Genomic DNA, 24,266 nt, shown 5'->3' with positions numbered 1-24,266 from the left:
TCCCGCTCCCGGGAATATCCCCGTCTCTCTCTCTCTCCCGCTCCCGGGAATATCCCCGTCTCTCTCTCTCTCTCTCCCGCTCCCGGGAATATCCCCGTCTCTCTCTCTCCCGCTCCCGGGAATATCCCCGTCTCTCTCTCTCTCCCGCTCCTGGAATATCTCCGTCTCTCTCTCTCTCCCGCTCCCGGGAATATCCCCGTCTCTCTCTCTCTCTCTCTGCTCCCGGGAATATCTCCATCTCTCTCTCCCTCTCCCGGGAATAGCCCCGTCTCTCTCTCTCTCTCCAGCTCCCGGGAATATCCCCGTCTCTCTCTCTCGCTCTCTCTCTCTCCCACTCCCGAGAATATCTCCATCTCTCTCTCCCACTCCCGGGAATAGTCCCGTCTCTCTCTCTCTCTCTCTCCGCTCCCGGGAATATCCCCGTCTCTCTCTCTCTCTCTCCCACTCCCGGGAATATCTCCGTCTCTCTCTCTCTCCCGCTCCCGGGAATAACCCTGTCTCGCTCTCTCTCCCACTCCCGGGAATATCCCCGTCTCTCTCTTTCCCACTCCCGGGAATATCTCCGTCTCTCTCTCTCTCCCGCTCCTGGGATTGTCCCTGTCTCTTTCTCTCTGTCTCTCCCGCTCCTGGGAATATCTCCGTCTCTCTTTCTCTCTCTCTCCCGCTCCGGGGAATATCCCCGTCTGTCTCTCTCTCCCCGCTCCCGGGAATATCCCCGTCTCTCTCTCTTTCTCTCCCGCTCCCGGGAATATCCCCGTCTCTCTCGCTCCCCCGCTCCCGGGAATATCCCTGTCTCTCGCTCTCTCCCTCTCCCGGGAATAATCCCATCTCTCTCTCACTCCCGCTCCCGGGAATATCTCCATCTCTCTCTCTCTCCTGCTCCCTGGAATATCTCCATCTCTCTCTCCCACTCCCGGGAATATCCCCGTCTCTCTCTCTCTCCCGCTCCCGGGAATATCCCTGTCTCTCTCTCTCCCGCTTCCGGGAATATCTCCGTCTCTCTCTCTCTCTCTCTCTCTCTCTCACGCTCCCGGGAATATCCCTGTGTCTCTCTCTCTCGCCCACTCCGGGAATATCTCCATCTCTCTCTCCCACTCCCGGGAATATCTCCTTCTCTCTCTCTCTGTTTCTCTCTCTCCCGCTCCCGGGAATATCCCCGTCTCTCTCTCTCTCCCGCTCCCGCGAATATCTCCATCTCTCTCTCTCTCTCTCTCTCTCTCTCCCGCTCCCGGGAATATCCCCGTCTCTCTCTCTCTCTCTCTCCGTTCCCGGGAATATCCCCGTCTCTCTCTCTCTCCCGCTCCCTGGAATATCTCCGTTTCTCTCTCGCTCCCGCTTCCGGGAATATCCCGTCTCTCTCTCTCTCTCTCTCTCTCCCGCTCCCGGGAATATCTCCATCTCTCTCTCTCTCCTGCTCCCGGGTATCTCCATCTCTCTCTCGCTCCCGGGAATATCTCCGTCTCTCTCTCTCTCCTGCTCCCCGGGAATATCCCTTTCTCTCTCTCTCTCCCCCGCTCCTGGGAATATCCCCTACTCTCTCTCTCTCTCCGCTCGCGGGAATATCCTCGTCTCTCTCCCGCTCCCGGGAATATCCCCATCTCTCTCTCTCTCTCTCTCTCCCGCTCCCGGGAATATCCCCGTCTCTCTCTATCTCTCCGCTCCCGGGAATATCTCTGTCTCTCTCTCTCTCCAGCTCCCAGGAATATCCCCGTCTCTCTCTCTCTCTATCTCTCCCGCTCCCGGGAATATCCCCGTCTCTCTCTCTCGCTCCCGGGAATATCCCCGTCTCTCTCTCTCTCTCTCTCTCCCGCTCCCGGGAATATCTCCATCTCTCTCTCTCTCTCCTGCTCCCTGGAATATCTCCATCTCTCTCTCCCGCTCCTGGGAATATCTCCGTCTCTCTCTCTCTCTCCTGCTCCCGGGAATATCCCTTTCTATCTCTCTCTCCCCCGCTCCTGGGAATATCCCCTTCTCTCTCTCTCTCCCGCTCGCGGGAATATCCTCGTCTCTCTCCCGCTCCCGGGAATATCCCCGTCACTGTCTCTCTCTCTCTCCCGCTCCCGGGAATATCCCCGTCTCTCTCTCTCTCTCCCACTCCTGGGAATATCCCCGTCTCTCTCTCTCTCTCTCTCCCGCTCCCGGGAATATCCCTGTCTCTCTCTCTCTCTCTCTCTCCGGGAATATCTCTGTCTCTCTCTCTCTCTCCCGCTCCCGGGAATATCCCCGTCTCTCTCTCTCTCTCCCGCTCCCGGGAATATCCCTGTCTCTCTCTCTCTCCAGCTCCCAGGAATATCCCCGTCTCTCTCTCTCTCTCTCTCTCCCGCTCCCGGGAATATCCCCGTCTCTCTCTCTCGCTCCCGGGAATATCCCCGTCTCTCTCTCTCTCGCTCCCGGGAATATCTCCTTCTCTCTCTCTCTCCCGCTCCGGGGAATATCCCCGTCTCTCTCTCTCTCTCCCGCTCCCGGGAATATCCCCGTCTCTCTCTCTCACTCTCTCTCCTGCTCCCGGGAATATCCCCGTCTCTCTCTCCCCCTCTACCGGGAATATCCCCGTCTCTTCCGCTCCCGGGAATATCCCCGTCTCTCTCTCTCTCTCTCTCTCTCTCCGGCTCCCGGGAATATCCACGTCTCTCTCTCTCTCCGCTCCCGGGAATATCTCCGTCTCTCTCGCTCTCCCGCTCCCTGGAAATATCCCCGTCTCTCTCTCTCCCGCTCCCAGGAATATCCCCGTCTCTCTCTCTCTCCCGCTCCCGGGAATATCCCCGTCTCTCTCTCTCCCACTCCCGGGAATATCTCCGGCTCCCTCTCTCTCCCGCTCCCGGGAATAACCCCGTCTCTCTCTCTCTCCCGCTCCCTGGAATATCCCCGTCTCTCTCTTTCCCACTCCCGGGAATATCTCCGTCTCTCTCTCTCTCCCGCTCCTGGGATTGTCCCTGTCTCTTTCTCTCTGTCTCTCCCGCTCCTGGGAATATCTCCGTCTCTCTCTCTCTCTCTCTCTCCCGCTCCGGCGAATATCCCCGTTGTTTTTCTCTCCCGCTCCCGGGAATATCCCCGTCTCTCTCTCTCTCTCTCCCGCTCCCGGGAATATCCCGTCTCTCTCTCTCCCGCTCCCGGGAATTTCCCCGTCTCTCCCACTCCCGGGAATATCCCTGTCTCTCTCTCTCCCTCTCCCGGGAATATCCCCATCTCTCTCTCTCTCTCTCCCGCTCCCGGGAATATCTCCATCTCTCTCTCTCTCTCCTGCTCCCTGGAATATCTCCATCTCTCTCTCCCACTCCCGGGTATATCCCCGTCTCTCTCTCTCCCGCTCCCAGGAATATCCCCGTCTCTCTCTCTCTCCCGCTCCCGGGAATATCTCCGTCTCTCTCTCTCTCTCTCCTGCTCCCGGGAATATCTCCATCTCTCCCTCCCACTCCGTTCCGTGAATATACCCGTCTCTCTCTCTCTCTCCCGCTCCCGGGAATATCCCCGTCTCTCTCTCTCTCTCCCGCTCCCGGGAATATCCACGTCTCTCTCTCTCTCTCTCTCTCTTCCGCTCCGGGAATATCCCCGTCTCTCTCTCTCTCCCGCTCCTGGGAATATCTCGGTCTCTCTCTCTCTCCCGCTCCCGGGAATATCCCCGTCTCTCTCTCTCTCTCTCTCTCTTGCTCCCGGGAATATCTCCATCTCTCTCTCCCTCTCCCGGGAATAGCCCCGTCTCTCTCTCTCTCTCTCCCGCTCCCGGGAATATCCCCGTCTCACTCTCTCTCCCACCCCGGGAATATCTCCATCTCTCTCTCTCTCCTGCTCCCGGGAATATCTCCATCTCTCTCTCCCACTCCCGGGAATAGCCCCGTCTCTCTCTCTCTCTCCCGCTCCCGGGAATATCCCCGTCTCTCTCTCTCTCTCTCCCACTCCCGGGAATAACCCCGTCTCTCTCTCTCTCCCGCTCCCGGGAATATCCCCGTCTCTCTCTTTCCCACTCCCGGGAATATCTCCGTCTCTCTCTCTCTCCCGCTCCTGGGATTGTCCCTGTCTCTCTCTCTGTCTCTCCCGCTCCTGGGAATATCTCCGTCTCTCTCTCTCTCTCTCTCTCCTGGGAAAATTCCCGTCTCTCTCTCCCCGCTCCCGGGAATATCCCCGTCTCTCTCTCTCTCTCTCCCACTCCCGGGAATATCCCGTCTCTCTCTCTCCCGCTCCCGGGAATATCCCATCTCTCCGCTCCCGGGAATATCCCTGTCTCTCTCTCTCTCCCTCTCCCGGGAATATCCCCATCTCTCTCTCTCTCTCTCCCGCTCCCGGGAATATCTCCATCTCTCTCTCTCTCTCTCCTGCTCCCTGGAATATCTCCATCTCTCTCTCCCACTCCCGGGAATATCCCCATCTCTCTCTCTCCCGCTCCCGGGAATATCCCCGTCTCTCTCTCTCTCCCGCTCCCGGGAATATCTCCGTCTCTCTCTCTCTCTCTCTCTCTCTCTCTCCCACTCCCGGGAATATCCCTGTCTCTCTCTCTCGCCCTCTCCCGGGAATATCTCCATCTCTCTCTCCCACTCCCGGGAATATCTCCTTCTCTCTCTCTCTGTCTCTTTCTCTCCCGCTCCCGGGAATATCTCCGTCTCTCTCTCTCTCTCTCTCTCTCCCGCTCCCGGGAATATCCCCGTCTCTCTCTCTCTCTCTCTCTCTCTCTCCCGCTCCCGGGAATATCTCCGTCTCTCTCTCTCTCCCGCTCCCGGGAATATCCCCGTCTCTCTCTCTCTCTCTCTCTCCCGCTCCCGGGAATATCTCCATCTCTCTCTCTCTCTCCTGCTCCCTGGAATATCTCCATCTCTCTCTCCCACTCCCGGGAATAGCCCCGTCTCTCTCTCTCTCTCCCGCTCCCGGGAATATCCCTGTCTCTCTCTCTCACATCCCCGGGAATATCCCCGTCTCTCTCTCTCCCTCTCTCACTCCCGCTCCCGGGAATATCTCCATCTCTCTCTCTCTCTCTCCTGCTCCCGGGAATATCTCCATCTCTCTCTCCCACTCCCGGGAATATCTCCGTCTCTCTCTCTCTCCCGCTCCCGGGAATAACCCCGTCTCTCTCTCTCTCCCGCTCACGGGAATATCCCCGTCTCTCTCTCTCTCCCACTCCCGGGAATATCCCCGTCTCTCTCTCTCCCGCTCCTGGGATTGTCCCTGTCTCTTTCTCTCTGTCTCTCCCGCTCCTGGGAATATCTCCGTCTCTCTCTCTCTCTCCCGCTCCCGGGAATATCCCCCTCTCTCTCTCTCTCTCTCCCGCTCCCGGGAATATCTCCATCTCTCTCTCTCTCTCTTGCTCCCGGGAATATCTCCATTTCTCTCTCTCTCTCCTGCTCCCGGGAATATCTCCATCTCTCTCTCCCGCTCACGGGAATATCCCCGTCTCTCTCTCTCCCGCTCCCGGAAATATCTCCGTCTCTCTCTCTCTCTCTGTCTCTCTCCCACTCCCGGGAATATCCCTGCCTCTCTCCCTCTCCCGGGAATATCCCCGTCTCTCTATCTCTCTCTCTCTCTCTCCCGCTCCCGGGAATATCTCCATCTCTCTCTCTCTCTCTCTCTCCCGCTCCGGGGAATATCCCCGTCTGTCTCTCTCTCCTGCTCCCGGGAATATCCCCGTCTCTCTCTCTCTCTCTCTCTCCCGCTCCCGGGAATATCCCCGTCTCTCTCTCTCCCCCGCTCCCGGGAATATCCCCGTCTCTCTCTCTCTCTCTCCCACTCCCGGGAATATCCCCGTCTCTCTCTCTCCCCCGCTCCCGGGAATATCCCCGTCTCTCCCGCTCCCGGGAATATCCCTGTCTCTCTCTCTCTCCCTCTCCCGGGAATATCCCCATCTCTCTCTCTCTCTCTCCCGCTCCCGGGAATATGTCCATCTCTCTCTCTCTCTCCTGCTCCCTGGAATATCTCCATCTCTCTATCCCACTCCCGGGAATATCCCCATCTCTCTCTCTCCCGCTCCCGGGAATATCCCCGTCTCTCTCTCTCTCCCGCTCCCGGGAATATCTCCGTCTCTCTCTCTCTCTCTCTCTCTCTCCCACTCCCGGGAATATCCCTGTCTCTCTCTCTCGCCCTCTCCCGGGAATATCTCCATCTCTCTCTCCCACTCCCGGGAATATCTCCTTCTCTCTCTCTCTGTCTCTTTCTCTCCCGCTCCCGGGAATATCTCCGTCTCTCTCTCTCTCTCTCTCTCTCCCGCTCCCGGGAATATCCCCGTCTCTCTCTCTCTCTCTCTCTCTCTCTCCCGCTCCCGGGAATATCTCCGTCTCTCTCTCTCTCCCGCTCCCGGGAATATCCCCGTCTCTCTCTCTCTCTCTCTCTCTCCCGGGAATATCTCCATCTCTCTCTCTCTCTCCTGCTCCCTGGAATATCTTCATCTCTCTCTCCCACTCCCGGGAATAGCCCCGTCTCTGTCTCTCTCTCCCGCTCCCGGGAATATCCCTGTCTCTCTCTCTCACATCCCCGGGAATATCCCCGTCTCTCTCTCTCCCTCTCTCTCTCCCGCTCCCGGGAATATCTCCATCTCTCTCTCTCTCTCTCCTGCTCCCGGGAATATCTCCGTCTCTCTCTCTCTCCCGCTCCCGGGAATAACCCCGTCTTTCTCTCTCTCCCGCTCACGGGAATATCCCCGTCTCTCTCTCTCTCCCACTCCCGGGAATATCCCCGTCTCTCTCTCTCCCGCTCCTGGGATTGTCCCTGTCTCTTTCTCTCTGTCTCTCCCGCTCCTGGGAATATCTCCGTCTCTCTCTCTCTCTCCCGCTCCCGGGAATATCCCCGTCTCTCTCTCTCTCTCTCCCGCTCCCGGGAATATCTCCATCTCTCTCTCTCTCCCTTGCTCCCGGGAATATCTCCATTTCTCTCTCTCTCTCCTGCTTCCGGGAATATCTCCATCTCTCTCTCCCGCTCACGGGAATATCCCCGTCTCTCTCTCTCCCGCTCCCGGAAAGATCTCCGTCTCTCTCTCTCTCTCTGTCTCTCTCCCACTCCCGGGAATATCCCTGTCTCTCTCTCTCTCCCTCTCCCGGGAATATCCCCGTTTCTCTATCTCTCTCTCTCTCCCGCTCCCGGGAATATCTCCATCTCTCTCTCTCTCTCCTGCTCCCGGGAATATCTCCATCTCTCTCTCCCGCTCCCGGGAATATCCCCGTCTCTCTCTCTCTCCCGCTCCCTGGAATATCACCGACTCTCCCGGGAATATCTCCGTCTCTCCCTCTCTCTCCCGCTCCCGGGAATATCCCCGTCTCTCCCGCTCTCTCCCGCTCCCGGGAATATCTCCGTCTCTCCCTCTCTCTCCAGCTCCCGGGAATATCTCCGTCTCTCCCTCTCTCTCCCGCTCCCGGGAATATCCCATGTCTTTCCCACCCATTGCACATTTCACACACGTCCTCCTGAATACAATGTGAAATGGAAACACAACATGCTGCAAATACTCAGCAGCTCAGTCAGCTTCTGTGGAGAGAATCTGAGTTAATGTTTGGTGTTGTGATAACTCCTCTGTCCTGACGAAGGGACATCACAAACAGAAAGGTTAATTCTGTTTCTCTCCACACAGGCTGCCTGCCCAGCTGAGTAATTCCAGCTTCATTTTATTTTGATTTCCCCATTCCAGCGACTGACTGTGTGATTGTTCTTTCAGTTCTGGTGAATCGACCATTCCTGATGAAGTTGTCCCAGAGGAGAGCTGCTCCACACACGCCCCGGGCTGGTTAAACGGTAATTTCAGAATCTATTATCTCAGATTTCCATTGACTGTCCAACATATTGACACTGGATACACTTTTCACTCTTTCTATCCCTCATTTCAGGCACTCATCCCATTCCGGATGATGGGGAAGTGACGAGGAAAGTGTGTTTTCACTGGAGTGGAAATCCCTGTCTCTGGAGTGTGGAAATAAAGATCAAACAGTGCAGCAATTACTTTGTTTATTACTTGGTGAAGACTCCCTTCTGTAATCTCGCTTACTGCACAGGTACATTGGGGTTTTTAAATGGAGTAAATGGGTAATTCTGGGATGTCCCAGGTCAGCAGCAGCGATGACAAAGTTACATCAGAGCCTCCCTGCTGTAAGGGACTGAAACCCAAAGTGTAATTTCCAGCGACGGTAACTGAATCAGACACTCGTATATCTCCTTTGTAACCCTTTCCCAATTCAGTAACCTTGCTGCAGTCGGAGGGGAAACACTCAAATCAATTCGGAAGGATGTGAGAAATGGACACTTGGATAATGATGATCTGATTGGACACAGTCGACATGGGTTAATGTGGGGAAAGATGTTGGACGAACATGTTGGGGGTGTTTTGAGGATGTTACTGACAGAATTGATAAAGGGGAATGTAGAGTTCCTGTATTTTCAGAAGGCTTTTGATAAAGTCACCAACAGGAGGTTGGTCAACAAACTACAGCAATGGGATAGGAGGCAAGATACTGATACAGATTAAGGATTGGTTAACAGGCTGAAAACAGAGAGTGGGAATAAAGGGCCCATTCTCACATTGACAGCCTCTGACGAGTGGGGCCCACAAGGATCAGTACTCAGGGCCCCAGCTGTTGACAATATAGATCAATGTAACCTTTCCAAGATTGTGAAAGGCACAACGTGAGTGGGAATGTGAGTTGTGAGGAAGATGCAAAGTGGCTTCACGGGGATTTGGGCAGATTTAGTGAGTTGGCAAGAACATGGGAGATGGAATATACCGTAGAAAATGTGAGGTGACGATTTTGTGGGAGGAACAGGTGTGTGGGTTATTTTTTAAATGGTGCGAGATTAGAAAGTGTAGATGTACAAAGGGATCTGGGAGCCCTCGTCAATAAGGCACTGAGAGCTATCGTGCATTTACAACGAGCAATTAGGAAGCTAAAGGAATGTTAGACATTATGGCCAGAGAATTCCCTGCAGGAGTCGCCAAGTCTTGCTTCAAATTTATTGAACTCTGGTAAGACCAGAGCAGTGTGCTCTGGAGCAGTGTGTGTAGTTTTGGTTCCCTTACCTAAGGAAGGATTTTATTCCCAAAGCTGGAGTTTTCCAAAGGTTCACCAGACTTGTTCCTGGGATGTCTGGCCTGTCTCTTATGCAGAGAGATTGTGGAAACTGGACAAGAATTCGTGACAGTTTTGAAGAATGAGAGAAGGAAAGCCTTAGATTACAAGACGATATCGAGGAGCTGGTCAAAGAAACCTGGAAAATAGGAGCAGGAGGAGGCCATTCGGCCCTTCGAGCCTGCTCCACCATTCATTATGGCCGTGGCTAATCACCCAACTCAATAGCCTAATCCCGCTTTCCCCCATATCCTTTGATCCACTTCGGCATGAGAGCGATATCTAACTGCTTCTTGAAAACATCCAATGTTTTGCCTCAACTACTTCCTGTGATAATGAATTCCACTCTCTGGGTGAAGATATTTCTCCTCATCTCTGTCCGAAATGGCCGATGCCGCCGGACTAGGATGTGCTGAGGGTTTTGGCCAAGGATAGTATCATGACCAGTATGGGCTTGGAGGGCTGAAGGGCCTGTTCCTGTGCTGTGTTGTTCTTTGTATCCTCAGACTGTGACCCCTGGTTCACCCCCACCATCGGGAACATCCTTCCTGCATCTACCCTGTCCAGTCCTGTTAGAATTTAATCCTGAACTCCAGAGAATGCAATCCTAACCGACTCAATCTCTCCTCATACGTCCGTCCTGCCAGCCCAGGAGACAGTCTGGTTAGATGGGCAGAACAGAGGCAAATGGAATTTAACCCTGAAAAGTGTGAGGTGATGCCTATTGGGAGGAATAAGAAGGGGAGGGAACATACAATGAATGGTAAGACCTCAGGAAGTACAGAGGGATCTGGCTGTGCAGGTCCATATGTCCCTAAAGGCAGCAGGATGATATATAAGGTGGTTAACAAGGTCTATGGGATACTTGCCTTTATTAACCCAGGCACAGAATATAAGAGCAGGGAGGTTATGCTGGGGCTGTATAAAACGCTGGTTAGGCCACAGCTAGAGTATTGTGTACAGTTCTGGTCAGCACACTATAGCAGTGAGTGCATTAGAGAGGGTGCAGAGGAACCTGACCAGGATGTTGCCTGGGCTGCAACGTTTCAGCTATCGAGAGAGACTGGATAGGCTGGGAATGTTTTCTCTGGAGCAGAGAAGGCTGAGGAGGGAGCTGAGTGACTTGGACAGAATTATGAGGGACATGGACAGGGTGGATAGGGAGGTACTTTTCCCCTCAGTTGAGGGGTAACCGGGGGGCATCGATCTAAGGTAAGGGGCAGGAGATTTCGAGGGGATTTGAGGGAAAACCTTTTCATCCAGGTGGGAATGTGACTGAGCTCACACTGCAACCTAAACCACACTGAAATGGAGAGACAGGGTCGATGCGGCTGAGCTGTTTCCCCTGCCCGGGGAATCCAGAACCACAGGGCAAAAACCCAAAATAAGGGGAAGCCAATTAGGGCCGAGGGGGAGTGAGGGTTTAAAAATGATAAAATCACAGGGATGTGACTTTGGAATTCTCTATCCCAGGGCCTGTGGAAGCTGAGTCACTGAGGATATTTCAGGAACATGGAGATAGGGACTCGGATGAAGGGGCTGAATGTCTGCTCACTAACTTTGCTGATGACACAATGATAGGAAGGACAGTAAATTGTGAAGAGGACGTAAGGAGGGTATAAAGGGACATCGAGAGGGTAAATGTGGGGGCAAAAATCACCTGGAAAATGGAGTATAACTTGGGAAAGTGTCCATTTTGACAGGAAGAATAATAAAGAAGCTGATTATGGAAATGGTAAGAGATTGCAGAGCTCTGAGGCACAGAGGGATCTGGGGGGCACAATCCATGGATCACAAAATAGGCCCCAACTCTGGGGGTCGGGTTTGGGGAATACCATGGTGGGGGGGGCTTACTGAGGGGTGGAGGAGTCTGTTGTGGGGTCAGGAGGATGTGGACTGTCCCGTGTGGGGACCAGTCTGGGTAGGAGTCACATTTAAATGATTGCGGAGGCTGTTTTACCTCCTCTCTCTCATATGCTGAATTCTAGCAATGGTTTGAAGTGGAGTTTGGTGATTGTGGAGAAGAATATAAAATACTCAGCATGTCTGGCAGTGTCTGTGGTGAGGAACAGAGTTAACCTTGTCGGCTTCTGGCCCTCGGATGACAACAGTTTCTCAATCTGCAAGGCTCTCTGTTCCTCGCTACACAGATGTTCCCAGATGTACTGAGTCTTTCCAGAAGCTTCTGGAAAGACTTCAGATTCCCGGCACTTTCTTTATTTTGCTTTGATGTTGGGATTTTGTCCTCACTCATTCTCCCGTCTTTATGTCCCTTATTTCCAGTTCAAGCTGTCGTTCCAACTCTGCCACCCACACCAGAGACCACTCTGCCACCCACACCAGAGACCACTCTGCCACCCGCACCAGAGACCACTCTGCCACCCACACCAGAGACCACTCTGCCACCCACACCAGAGACCACTCTGCCACCCACGCCAGAGACCACTCCGCCACCCAAGCCAGAGACCACTCCGCCACAAGTTGCATCTTCGATGATTGTCCCAAATCCGACATCACCATCGTCAGGTATCAGCATCCGGAGGGGTTTTAAACTCAAACTTCCCCGGAAAATTCCCAGAGCAATCATCAAATCTCCAACTGAGAGAGTGGCTTTTATTATTCTGCAGGGAGTGAGTGAGGGAATGAGATGGAGTGAGTGAGTGAGGGGAGTGGAATGGAGTGAATGAGGGGAGTGGGATGGAGTGAGTGAGGGAATGGGATGGAGTGAGTGAGGGAATGGGATGGAGTGAGTGAAGGGAGTGGGATGGAGTGAGTGAGGGTAGCGGATGGAGTGAGTGAGGGGAGTGGGATGGAGTGAGTGAGGGTAGTGGGATGGAGTGAGTGAGTGAGGGGAGTGGGATGGAGTGATGTGAGTGAGGGGAGTGGAATGGAGTGAGTGAGGGGAGTGGGATGGAGTGAGTGAGGGGAGTGGGATAGAGTGAGTGAGGGGAGTGGGATAGAGTGAGTGAGGGGAGTGGGATCGAGTGAGTGAGGGGAGTGGGATGGAGTGAGTGAGGGGAGTGGGATGGAGTGAGTGAGGGAGTGGGATGGAGTGAGTGAGTGAGGGGAGTGGGATGGAGTGAGGCTCTCACACACATTCTCTCTGTCTTGCTGTATATCTCTCTCTCTCGCGTTCTCTCTATCTTGCTGTATTTCTCTCTCTCACACACATTCTCTCCATCTTGCTGTATTTCTCTCTCTCACACACATTCTCTCATTCTTGCTGTATTTCTCCCTCACACTCATTCCATCTTGCTGTAATTCTCTCTCTCACACACATTCTATCATGCTGTATTTCTCGCTCTCTCACATTCTCTCTATCTTGCTGTATTTCTCTATCTCACATTCTCTCTATCTTGCTGTATCTCTCTCTCTCACACACATTATCTCTATCTTGCTGTATTTTTCTCTCTCCCACACATTCTCTCTATCTTGCTGTATTTCTCTCTCTCTCACGTTCTCTCTATCTTGCTGTATCACTCTCTCTCTCACACATTCTCTCTATCTTGCTGTATTTCTCTCTCTCCCACACATTCTCTCATTCTTGCTGTATTTTCCTCTCTCACGCACATTCTCTCTATCTTGCTGTATTTCTCTCTCTCTCACACACTCTCTCTATCTTGCTGTATTTTCTCTCTCTCTCCCACACATTCTCTCTATCTTGCTGTATTTCTCTCTCTCTCACACACTCTCTCTATCTTGCTGTATTTCTCTCTCTCTCACGCACATTCTCTCTATCTTGCTGTATTTCTCTCTCTCACACACATTCTCTCTATCTTGCTGTATCTTTCTCTCTCCCACTCATTCTACCTTGCTGTATTTCTCTCTCTCGCACATTCTCTCTATCTTGCTGTATTTCTCTCTCCCACACATTCTCTCATTCTTGCTGTATTTTCCTCTCTCACGCACATTCTCTCTATCTTGCTGTATCTTTCTCTCTCACACTCATTCTATCTTGCTGTATTTCTCTCTCTCACACTTTCTCTCTATCTTGCTGTATTACTCTCTCTCACACTCATTCTGTCTTGCTGCATTTCTCTCTCACACACTCAATCTCTCTATCTTGCTGTTTCACTCTCTCTCACACTTATTCTCTCTAACTTGCTGTATTTTTCTCTCTCACACACATTCTCTCCATCTTACTTTATTTCTCTCTCTCAAATTCTCACTATCTTGCTGTATTTCTCTCTCACATTCTCTCTACCTTTCGGTATCTTTCTCTCTCACACTCATTCTATCTATCTTGTTGTATCAGTCTCTCTCCCACACATTCTCTCTATCTTGCTGTCTCTCTCTCTCACACACATTCTCTCTATCTTGCTGTATCACTCTCTCTCTCACACACATTCTCTCTATCTTGCTGTATTTCTCTCTCTCACACACATTCTCTCTATCTTGCTGTATTTCTCTCTCTCACACACATTCTCTCTATCTTTCTGTATTTCTCTCCCTCCTGTTACAGGGAGAAGGGAGAGAGAAACAGCAATTGAAGGAGGAACAAAGAGTGAGAGATGAGGTACTGATTTGGGATTGACGAGATTATCGGGAATAGGCAGGAAAGTGGTGTTAGATCCACAATGACCAGTCCTGATTCAGCAGAGCTGTCCTGATGGACTCAATGATCTTGCTCAAAATCCTGATGTTGTTATTAATTTGGACGGGAGTCAGGAGGATGTGACACAGAGAGTAGATAGTAGACACAATATCGAGATAAAGAGAGAGTAAACAGGATATGGAATGGGGGAGAGGAAAGAGGCAATGGTAACATTGAGTGGGCAACATGAAATAGAGGGAAGAATAGGGCAGCACTGTAGCACAAGTGATTAGCACTGTGGCTTCACAGCTCCAGGGTCCCAGGTTCGATTCCCCGCTGGGTCACTGTCTGTGCGGAGTCTGCACGTTCTCCCCGTGTCTGCGTGGGTTTCCTCCGGGTGCTCCGGTTTCCTCCCACAGTCCAAAGATGTGCAGGTTAGGTGGATTAGCCATAAAATTGCCCTTAGTGTCCAAAACGTTAGGAGGGGCTATTCGGTTACGGGGACTGGGTGGAAGTGAGGACTTAAATGGGTCGGTGCAGACTCGATGGGCCGAATGGCCTCCTTCTGCACTGTATGGTCTATGAATGGCCAGGCCCCAGTTCCTCCTGGGAGCTGTGCTCAGTGAGTTTAACCTTCTAAAGCTATGATTGTTGTCTTTAGGAATGGGTGGCAAACAGTTTCAACTGGTGATCACATTGCTGGGAGAGTTTGATCTTCAATCGATGCAGAAAGTCATGCTGGAGGTAAGAAACAATGTTGTGCCAAACTTTTGTCCTAGGTTAATCATAGAATTTTGGACACTAAGGGCAATTTTTCATGGCCAATCCACCCAACCTGCACATCTTTGGACTGTGGGAGGAAACCGGAGTACCCGGAGGAAACCCACGCACACGGGGAGGATGTGCAGACTCCACACAGACAGTGACCCAAGCCGGAATCGAACCTGGGACCCTGGAGCTGTGAAGCAATTGTGCTATCCACAATGCTACCGTGCTGCCCTGAAGAAGAAGTTAATCTACACTCCATTATTCTACCCTAATCCATGTACCTATCCAATAGCCGCTTGAAGGTCCCTAACGTTTCCGACTCAACTACTTCCACAGGCAGTGCATTCCATGCCCCCACTACTCTCTGGGTAAAGAACCTACCGTATATACTCGCGTGTCATGCGACTTTTGAAGACCTAAATTGTAACCTAAATTTGGGGGGGTCGCATGATACGCGAGATACAAAATTCGCGGGTGTTTTACTTGCTGTTTTTTCTGATGGGAAGATGTTCAGCCACTTGACGTTTCCATTTGCGTTGATTTACACAAAATTCCTTCAGCATCATAAATGTGATGCTTCCTTCAAGTGCAGGAAGTAAGTTTGTCATTCTGCTGCCGCCCGGGGTCTAACTTGGTGAGAGTTTGTGGGCGTGGGCCTGCTTTGTGTCAACAGAGGCAGTGGCTGGAGTAAGAGCCTGAGTCTCCTCACTGATGTGATTTGATGTGTCACTGCTGGACCTTCTGAGGGTTGCTTCGCATAAAGACAGTGATTTGAGTATTTGAACTCAATGATCTAATTGAGTGTTCATGTCACAACATATCAAATATTGTCTGTTCTCCCTTAATGAACTGGCCCAGCCAATGACACATCACCAAAAAAACTCAACAGAACTTCCGTTCCCCTTGAAGTGGTTATTTATTTTACTAGTCACCACCCTCCACAATCGCTACTCTGCTGGGCATTAATTGGCGAATGTGAATTCTGCCACTCTCTTGAACTCAGCTGAGTTCTTTTTCTGTTAGCAGCCACGGAGCTTCTTTGACAAAACAACAACACTTACAGTACAGTTTGTAAGCGACCGCTTTTGTTCTAACCCAGGACTCCCACCGTCAGTTATAGAGTCATAGAAAATAGGTTAATGAACGAGAGGACATTAACAACAACAAAAACACAGGCAGCAGAGTACAAGGCTGGAAAGGTATGCAAATTTCATCGTTCGTGACGGTCGCAAGATCAGACAGGAACGAGTTGAATGCAGCAAAATTACTTTTGGCACATGAAGTAACTCATTAAAACGCAGATGGCCTCGGGACCCCCAGCATTCCAGCTTTCAAGGGTAAAACATGACAATTAGGGAAAGGAATTAAAGAAAATACGGCAGGTTTAACCCGCAGCATCCAGCCACGATTTTATTTTAAAGGACAAAGGATAATTTTTCCACCAGTCTCCTTATAAACACTCGTGATAATGATTCTACACCCGTGTGTCACTGACATTGTATCTTAACCACTAGAGCGAAACTCTCTTGTCTCAGCAGTTACCTCGGAGTGGGTCAGACTGAGCACAGTTTACAAACGTTAAGAAGCAGGGGAAATGAAATATAAGCAGGAAAGTATTTTAATGGATGGAGGGGGAATTGGAAACTGTTAATTATTTGGTGACCTTGTATTCGATTTGTTTGAGTCTTTGGGGCATACAATCAAGATTTGCCCCAGGCATCACCAGACCTCTGCACGCCACTGTGTTCAGCCACTTGATGTTTCCATTCAGAAAAACATGAATGGAAACATCTAGTGGCTGAACATCTTCCCATCAGAATGCTGTGGTCAAAATCTGAAGAGTAGTATTCCTGATCATATGGGTAGTTTATTCAATACATGGCCGTCTTTTTCCGATACAGAATTCGCGGGTGTTTTACTTGCCGTTTTTATGAATGGAAACGTCAAGTGGCAGAACAACGCTAGTAAAGCCAGCTGGAAAGCTGTTCGATTCGCGAACAGCTTTCACAACAGAATCCACTCTGCAGAATCCACAGACAATGATACCATTTGGAAGTTTTAGTTTGGGCATTAATTTCCAAAAAAGTGACTCGCATGATACATGAGATATCGCATAAAATCATGTTTTGGGGACGGAAATTTAGGGGTCGCATGATAATCGAGATCGCGTGGCTACAGGGATGGTGCAGGCGGGAGGGATTCAGATTTCTGGATAACTGGGGCTCTTTCTAGGGAAGTTGGGACCTCTATAGACAGCATGGTCTACATCTGAACCTGAGGGGCACCAATATCCTGGGGGGGAGATTTGTTAGTGCTCTTTTAAACTAATTCAGCAGGGGCATGGGAACCTGGATTGTAGTTTTGGGGTACGGGAGATTGAGAGTATAGAGGTCAGGAGCACAGATTTGACTTCGCAGGAGGGTGCCAGTGTTCAGGTAGGTGGTTTGAAGTGTGTCTACTTCAATGCCAGGAGTATACAAAATAAGGTAGGGGAACTGGCAGCATGGGTTGGTACCTGGGACTTCGATGTTGTGGCCATTTTAGAGACATGGATAGAGCAGGGACAGGAATGGTTGTTGCAGGTTCCGGGGTTCAGGTGTTTTAGTAAGCTCAGAGAAGGGGACAAAAGAGGGGGAGGTGTGGCGCTGCTAGTCAAGGACAGTATTACGGTGGCAGAAAGGATGCAAGATGGGGACTCTTCTTCCGAGGTAGTATGGGCTGAGGTTAGAAACAGGAAAGGAGAGGTCATCCTGCTGGGAGTTTTCTATAGGCCACCTAATAGTTCTAGAGATGTAGAGGATAGGATGGTGAAGATGATTCTGGAAAAGAGCGAAAGTAACAGGGTAGTTGTTATGGGAGACTTTAACTTTCCAAATATTGACTGGAAAAGATATAGTTCGAGTACATTAGATGGGTCGTTCTTTGTACAATGTGTGCAGGAGGGTTTCCTGACACAATATGTTGACAGGCCAACAAGAGGTGAGGCCACATTGGATTTGGTTTTGGGTAATGAACCAGGCCAGGTGTTAGATCTGGAGGTAGGTGAACACTTTGGAGACAGTGACCACAATTCGGTGACCTTTACATTAGTGATGGAAAGGGATAAGTATACCCCGCAGGGCAAGAGTTATAGCTGGGGGAAGGGCAATTATGATGCCATTAGACATGACTTAGGATGTGTAGGTTGGAGAAGTAGGCTGCAAGGGTTGGGCACACTGGATATGTGGAGCTTGTTCAAGGAACAGCTATTGCGTGTTCTTGATCAGTACGTACCAGTCAGGTAGGGAGGAAGGGGTTGAGCGAGGGAACCGTGGTTTACCAAAGAAGTGGAATCTCTTGTCAAGAGGAAAAAGGAGGCCTATGTGAAGATGAAGCGTGAAGTTTCAGTTGGGGCGCTTGATAGTTACAGGGAAGCGAGGAAGGATCTAAAGAGAGAGCTAAGACGAGAAAGGAGGGGACATGAGAAGTCTTTGGCAGGTAGGATCAAGGAAAACCCAAAAGCTTTCTATAGGTATGTCGGGAATAAAAGAATGACTAGGGTAAGAGTAGAGCCAGTCAAGGACAGTGGTGGGAAGTTGTGTGTGGAGGCTGAGGAGATAAGCGAGATACTAAATGAATACTTTTCATCAGTATTCACTCAGGAAAAAGATAATGTTGTGGAGGAGAATGCTGAGATGCAGGCTATTAGAATAGATGGCATTGAGGTGCGTAGGGAAGAAGTGTTGGCAATTCTGGACAAGGTGAAAATAGATAAGTCCCCGGGGCCGGATGGGATTTATCCTAGGATTCTCTGGGAAGCCAGGGAAGAGATTGCTGAGCCTTTGGCTTTGATTTTTATGTCATCATTGGCTACAGGATTAGTGCCAGAGGACTGGAGGATAGCAAATGTGGTCCCTTTGTTCAAGAAGGGGAGTAGAGATAACCCCGGTAAATATAGGCCGGTGAGCCTAATGTCTGTTGTGGGTAAAGTCTTGGAGAGGATTATAAAAGATATGATTTATAATCATCTAGATAGGAATAATATGATTAGGGATAGTCAGCATGGTTTTGTGAAGGGGAGGTCATGCCTCACAAACCTTATCGAGTTATTTGAGAAGGTGACTGAACAGGTAGACGAGGGTAGAGCAGTTGATGTGGTGTATATGGATTTCAGTAAAGCGTTTGATAAGGTTCCCCACGGTCGGCCATTGCAGAAAATACGGAGGCTGGGGATTGAGGGTGATTTAGAGATGTGGATCAGAAATTGGCTAGTTGAAAGAAGACAGAGGGTGGTGGTTGATGGGAAATGTTCAGAATGGAGTTCAGTTACGAGTGGCGTACCACAAGGATCTGTTCTGGGGCCGTTGCTGTTTGTCATTTTTGTAAATGACCTAGAGGAGGGCGCAGAAGGATGGGTGAGTAAATTTGCAGATGACACTAAAGTTGGTGGAGTTGTAGACAGTGCGGAAGGATGTTGCAGGTTACAGAGGGACATACATAAGCTGCAGATCTGGGCTGAGAGGTGGCAAATGGAGTTTAATGTGGAGAAGTGTGAGGTGATTCACTTTGGAAAGAATAACAGGAATGCGGAATATTTGGCTAATGGTAAAATTCTTGGTAGTGTGGAATAGCAGAGGGATCTCGGTGTCCATGTACATAGATCCCTGAAAGTTGCCACCCAGGTTGATAGGGTTGTGAAGAAGGCCTATGGTGTGTTGGCCTTTATTGGTAGAGGGATTGAGTTCCGGTGTTGTATTTTATATTTTCCCCGCGTCTTGACTGTGATAGAGAAATTCAAACAGCATTCATTAGATAAGCAAAACTGAACTTTATTCACTAATTAGAACTGCTAGCAGAAAATGGCTGATACTTGGAGTCGGAAGGCAGTCAATTACAAACTGCGGAGTCCGTCCCAAGTCTGCGCTAGTACAGAAAAAGAAGGCGGTTCTTATACATTATAGGATCAAGATAACATGAATACAGCTTGGTCAGGAATTGAAAGTAAAACATAAGTAATAATCGTTACAATGGCGTCACCTTCTGACCTTTAGGGGACTTGAGTTTCATATCATTTTCTTGTCTTTGTTTTAAGAAAGGGAAGAAGTTGTTTACATACAGAAAGAGACAGTTGTTCAGCTTGTTATGTATAAAGACTACTTCTAGCTCCAAGCCTTATCTAGACTCTCAGAGTCACCCAGTTCCCAAGACATGCTGACCTCGGCTGTCTCTGTATTCTGGGCCTTAGGTTTTATGAAAATCAGTTTAAATTCACTTGTACCAAGAAGACTTGACTAGTTTTCCCATCATGCCATTATTTGCTTCACACAATACTACACTCCCCCCCTTTGTCATATCATGACAACTAGCTAAATAGGTATATCCATGATTCGTTTGAAAATGCATTTACACAAGCAGGAAAGCAATCCTATCCCTAATAGCATTAGTAGAAGTAGAAAAAAGGCCTTAAAGATCCAATCAAATAATCCATGACCCAATCACCCTAGCCAACCCGGCGGGTTATAGTCGTGAAATTCGCTGCCAATTTCCTGAATTTGAGCAGCCTGTTTCCTAATATGGTCGGCCAGGTTTGTGATATTTTCAGAGCCATCTGGAATGTAAGTACAGCACTCTTGGCCTATGATAGCACACGTTCCTCCCTGCAAGGCTAACAGATAATCCAAAGCCAGTCGATTTTGTAATGCCACGGTCCGGACAGCCACTAGCTCAGCTGAGACCTCGGCCAGTGCCTGTCTAGTGTCCCTGGCTTCTGTTGCCATTACGTTTGCCAGATGTTCCAATGCTGAGGCCATGTAGATCAGTTCGTTCATGCCTTGCCCGTTCCGTTTTAGAAATTGTTCTTTTTGCTCGCGAGGGGGAGTGCTTAAGGGTGCTTAAGGGTGGGTCGATGATGCATTTGGGGTATGACATATCCCAAAAAGCAGGACCCTGTCCAATCAATGGGGAGCCACGGATATGCTTTAGTGCCGCATATGAAATAGGTTCCATTGTAGGCTGTAAAATCATCAGCTGATGTTATCCAGGGGATTGTATTGGTAGGTTGCACCTACTTTGCCCCATTAACTTTCCTTTCCCTGATTTATTAAAACATATGGAACCTTGAACATTATATGAGTGGACAGTGAGGGAGGGTGGAGTTAAGGCATGATTATAGGTAGGTTGATACAAAGCTGAAAATTTAGTCATGTCATAGCCAGCAGATCTCCATATTTTCATATTCCCCCTCTATCTCCCCTGATGCCTGTTTGATTTTGTTGTTAAATCCATTGAACTGTCTCTGCGGTATGAAAGGGGAGGGATTGGAGAGGTATTCCTTCCCTTGAATGGACAGGAATGTGGGTGCAAACCCAACACTTGCTAATATTCAATTTTTCGGCGTAAAGATATGACATATGTAAATAGGTATTGGAAGGCAGGTCTCATTTAGTTCGTTTTTTTACTACCGAGTGGCCATTGAGGCTAAATAGTCCAGAAAGTCCAAAAATTATACTGAAGATCTTCATCCTGTGTTCTCGTCTGGATTGGAGACTATCTTCTTGCAATGATGATGGTGCAGTGTGCCAATGTGGACAAATGGGCGTTTAAAATATTCTAAAGTGCCTGCGGGTAGGGTTTGACTATCATTAAGGAAAAGATCAGCTTGTCCTCGTAGTGCAGCTGCCAGAAATCCCAAGGACTTGGCACTGTAGCCTTCGTTGACAGAAAGGGTCATGTGGGGTGACACAAGTCTCGACTGACGTCATAGGCTGTGGGGTAAATCGACAAGAAAGGCAGACCCTTCTTTTGTCTTGGTAAATGCTCTCCAAATCGGGCGAGGTTACTGTATGATCGTAGCAAAGAGTGACATGTGGATAGGTAGATATAGGACAGATGTCAGAGGCAGTTTCTTTACTCAGAGAGTAGTAGGGGTGTGGAACGTCCTGCCTGCAACAGTAGTAGACTCGCCAACTTTAAGGGCATTTAAGTAGTTACTGGATAGACATATGGATGAAAATGGAATAGTGTAGGTCAGATAGGCTTCAGGTGGTTTCACAGGTCGGCGCAACATCGAGGGCCGAAGGGCCCGTACTGCGCTGTAATGTTCTATGTTCTATTGAGAGGGAGACAGAGGACAGACAGATTGAGGCAGCAACAGAGATGGATAGAGGGAGTGAGAGAGTGATGGAAAGGGACAGGGAGAGAAAGAGAGCGAGGGAAAGTTACAGAGAAAGTGGGAGAGAGAGAGTGGGGAAAGATACAGAGACAGAGAGAGAGAGAGAGAGAGCAAGGGAAAGATAAAGAGACAGAGAGAGAGGGAAGGAAAGATGCAGAGACAGAGAGAGAGAACGAGGAAAAGATAAAGAGACAGAGAGAGAGGGAGAGGGAAAGATACAGAGACAGAGAGAGAGAAAGATAAAGAGACAGAGAGAGGGAACGAGGGAAAGATACAGAGACAGAGAGAGGGTGTTATGCTTCTTGAAAGAATGCTCGAAGTCGTCTTTTAGGTTAAGGATGATTTATTGTGTCCCACAATAAATTACAGATTACACTTGAGAAAAGGCTGCTCTTCAATGTTCTGCAACTAGGCCCCAAACAGACGAGCACCCTTCAGCTCCTTGCACCTCTTGCCACTCCAACCCCTCCGGTATCAAGTGGCGGAGGCGGGCCTTCGGCGTTCCTTTTATGGGTGTCCCCGCGCTGCCCCCTGGTGACTCAGGCGAGGATCACCACATCCCCCTTCTTCACTTTTTTTTTTTTTTTTTTTTTTCGTAGTTGCAGAGCTGTAGTAAAACACAAAGGTAAAGAGTTAGGTTTAGATATGTATATACACAGAACAGGGCAGGGCGATGCATTTGTCAGTCCATGTTCACAGGTTCAGACGGTCAGGTGCACGTCTGATCCGTGTAGACCTCCTGAGTGGGCTTGGAGATCCAGGGTCGTTTGTGTCTGTGCGGACATCTGCTGCTGGGGTGTCAGGATGATGTATGACAGCGTCCTGTGGATCCAGTGTGTCCTGCAGATCGAGTGTCGGAAGGACCCGTGGACGAGGTGTGACCTTCAGAAGGTCTCGCCGATTTCGTCGAACCATTGTTCCATCATCCGACTGCACGACGTAGGACCGTGGCGATGCTAGGCGGAGGACCACCGCCATTTTGGACCAACCCCCAGCTGGGTTTTGCAGCCTCACTGTGTCGCCGATGGCCAACGGTGGCAGTACCTTGGCCTGCTTGTCATAGTGCTGCTTTTGCGCTTGGCGCTGTTGACGCATTTGATCCAGGACAGGCGAGTGATCAGGATTGGTGAAGTGTAGCGCTGGTAAAGTTGTCCGCACATCCCTGTTGAAAAGCATCTGAGCTGGTGATAGTCCCGAGCTCAAAGGTGACGAACGGTACGATAGGAGGGCCAAGTGTACGTCAGATTTTGAGTCCGCAGCCTTGCTGATGAGTTGCTTGACTATGTGGACACCTTTCTCCACCCTGCCATTCGATTGCGGAAAGTGGGGACTCGACGTTATGTGCTGGAAATTGTAAATCTTGGCGAAGTCCGTCCACTCCCAGCTGGCAAAACAAGGACCATTGTCGGACATGACCGTCCGTGGGATGCCATGCCTGGAGAAAGTTTCTTTGCAGGCCTTGATGACGGCTGCTGCTGTGAGATCCGGGAGTTGCAGGACTTCCGGGAAGTTGGAGAAGTAGTCAATGATCAGGACATAGTTGCGGCCCATGGAGTGGAACAAATCAATGCCCACTTTGTCCCATGGTGACGTGGCCATCTCATGCTGCTGCAGTGGCTCCTTGCATTGTGCCGGTCGATGTCTTTGGCACGTGTCACAGGAGAGCACCATGTTGGTGATGTCCTCGTTAATCCCTGGCCAGTAAACAGATTGGCGCGCTCTCCTTTTGCATTTTTCGGCACCAAGGTGCCCTTCGTGAATCCTGTGGAGGATGTCCGCCCGGAGAGCCATTGGAATGACGATCCTGTCGTTCCGCAGTATAATGCCATCGACCACGGATAGTTCAGTCTTGACATTCTGGAACTGTGGGCACCGCCCCTTTGGCCAGCCATGCTGCAGGTTGTGTAGGACTTGAAGGAGGGTGGCGTCCTCCTGTGTCGCCTGACGAATTTGCTGCAGCTTCTCGTCCGTTGCCGGGAGCGTCTCCTTGCACCACTGTGCATGAGCTTCCACATCATTGATGGACGCCAGTGGCGGGTTGTCAGCGTCCATGGCTCGTGATAACGTGTCAGCTATCACAAGGTCCTTGCCAGGGGTGTAGACCAGCGTGAAGTCGTACCTGCGCAACTTCATCATCATGCGCTGTAGGCGCGGCGTCATATCATTGAGGTCCTTGTCAATGATATTGACCAGCGGCCTATGATCCGTTTCCACGATGAAAGTGGGGAGACCGTACACATAGTGGTGGAATTTGGTCACTCCTGTTATTAGCCCTAGGCACTCCTTTTCTATCTGTGCATACCTGCACTCTGTGGCGGTCATCGCCCGTGAAGCGTAAGCCACTGGAACCCAGTCCAACTGGTCATCCTGTTGCAGTAGCACAGCACCAATCCCATGTTGACTGGCGTCAGTGGAGATCTTGGTAGGTTTCACCGGGTCAAAAAATGCAAGCGTTGGAGCTGCCATCAGCTGGTATCTTAGATCATCCCATTCAGCCTGGTGAGCCTGGGTCCAGGCAAACTCCGTGTCCTTCCTTGTCACGTTCCTCAACGCCTTTGTCCGTGCTGCCAGGTTGGGTATGAATTTACCAAGGAAGTTGACGAATCCCAGGAACCTTAGAACCGCTTTCTTGTCCTGTGGTCGCTGCATGCTCTGAATTGCAGCAATCTTCTCAGCGTCCGGCTTCACCCCGTGCTCTGAGATTGTGTCGCCCAGGAATGTCAGAGAGGACTGTGCGAAAGTGCACTTGGCCCGGTTGAGCTTGAGTCCAAAGTGGTGTATCCTC

At 50.4% G+C, this 24,266-nt stretch overlaps 1 protein-coding gene across 6 annotated transcripts in view; it reads left to right on the top strand.

The window, feature by feature from the left end:
• Positions 1–24,266, top strand: part of LOC119957094 (pancreatic secretory granule membrane major glycoprotein GP2-like) — a 265,465-nt gene that overhangs the window by 231,307 nt on the left and 9,892 nt on the right. For all 6 annotated transcript variants that reach the window (XM_038784780.1, XM_038784779.1, XM_038784783.1 and 3 more), the window contains exons 4-7: positions 7,628–7,704; positions 7,797–7,961; positions 11,313–11,555; positions 14,225–14,307. In XM_038784780.1, the coding sequence (XP_038640708.1) occupies positions 7,628–7,704; positions 7,797–7,961; positions 11,313–11,555; positions 14,225–14,307 (568 nt within the window). The remainder of the gene's footprint in view (positions 1–7,627; positions 7,705–7,796; positions 7,962–11,312; positions 11,556–14,224; positions 14,308–24,266) is intronic.

This window comes from Scyliorhinus canicula, chromosome 25, assembly GCF_902713615.1.
Source record: "Scyliorhinus canicula chromosome 25, sScyCan1.1, whole genome shotgun sequence".
Lineage (NCBI taxonomy): Eukaryota > Metazoa > Chordata > Chondrichthyes > Carcharhiniformes > Scyliorhinidae > Scyliorhinus > Scyliorhinus canicula.
This window is presented reverse-complemented; position numbering and strand designations above follow the sequence as displayed.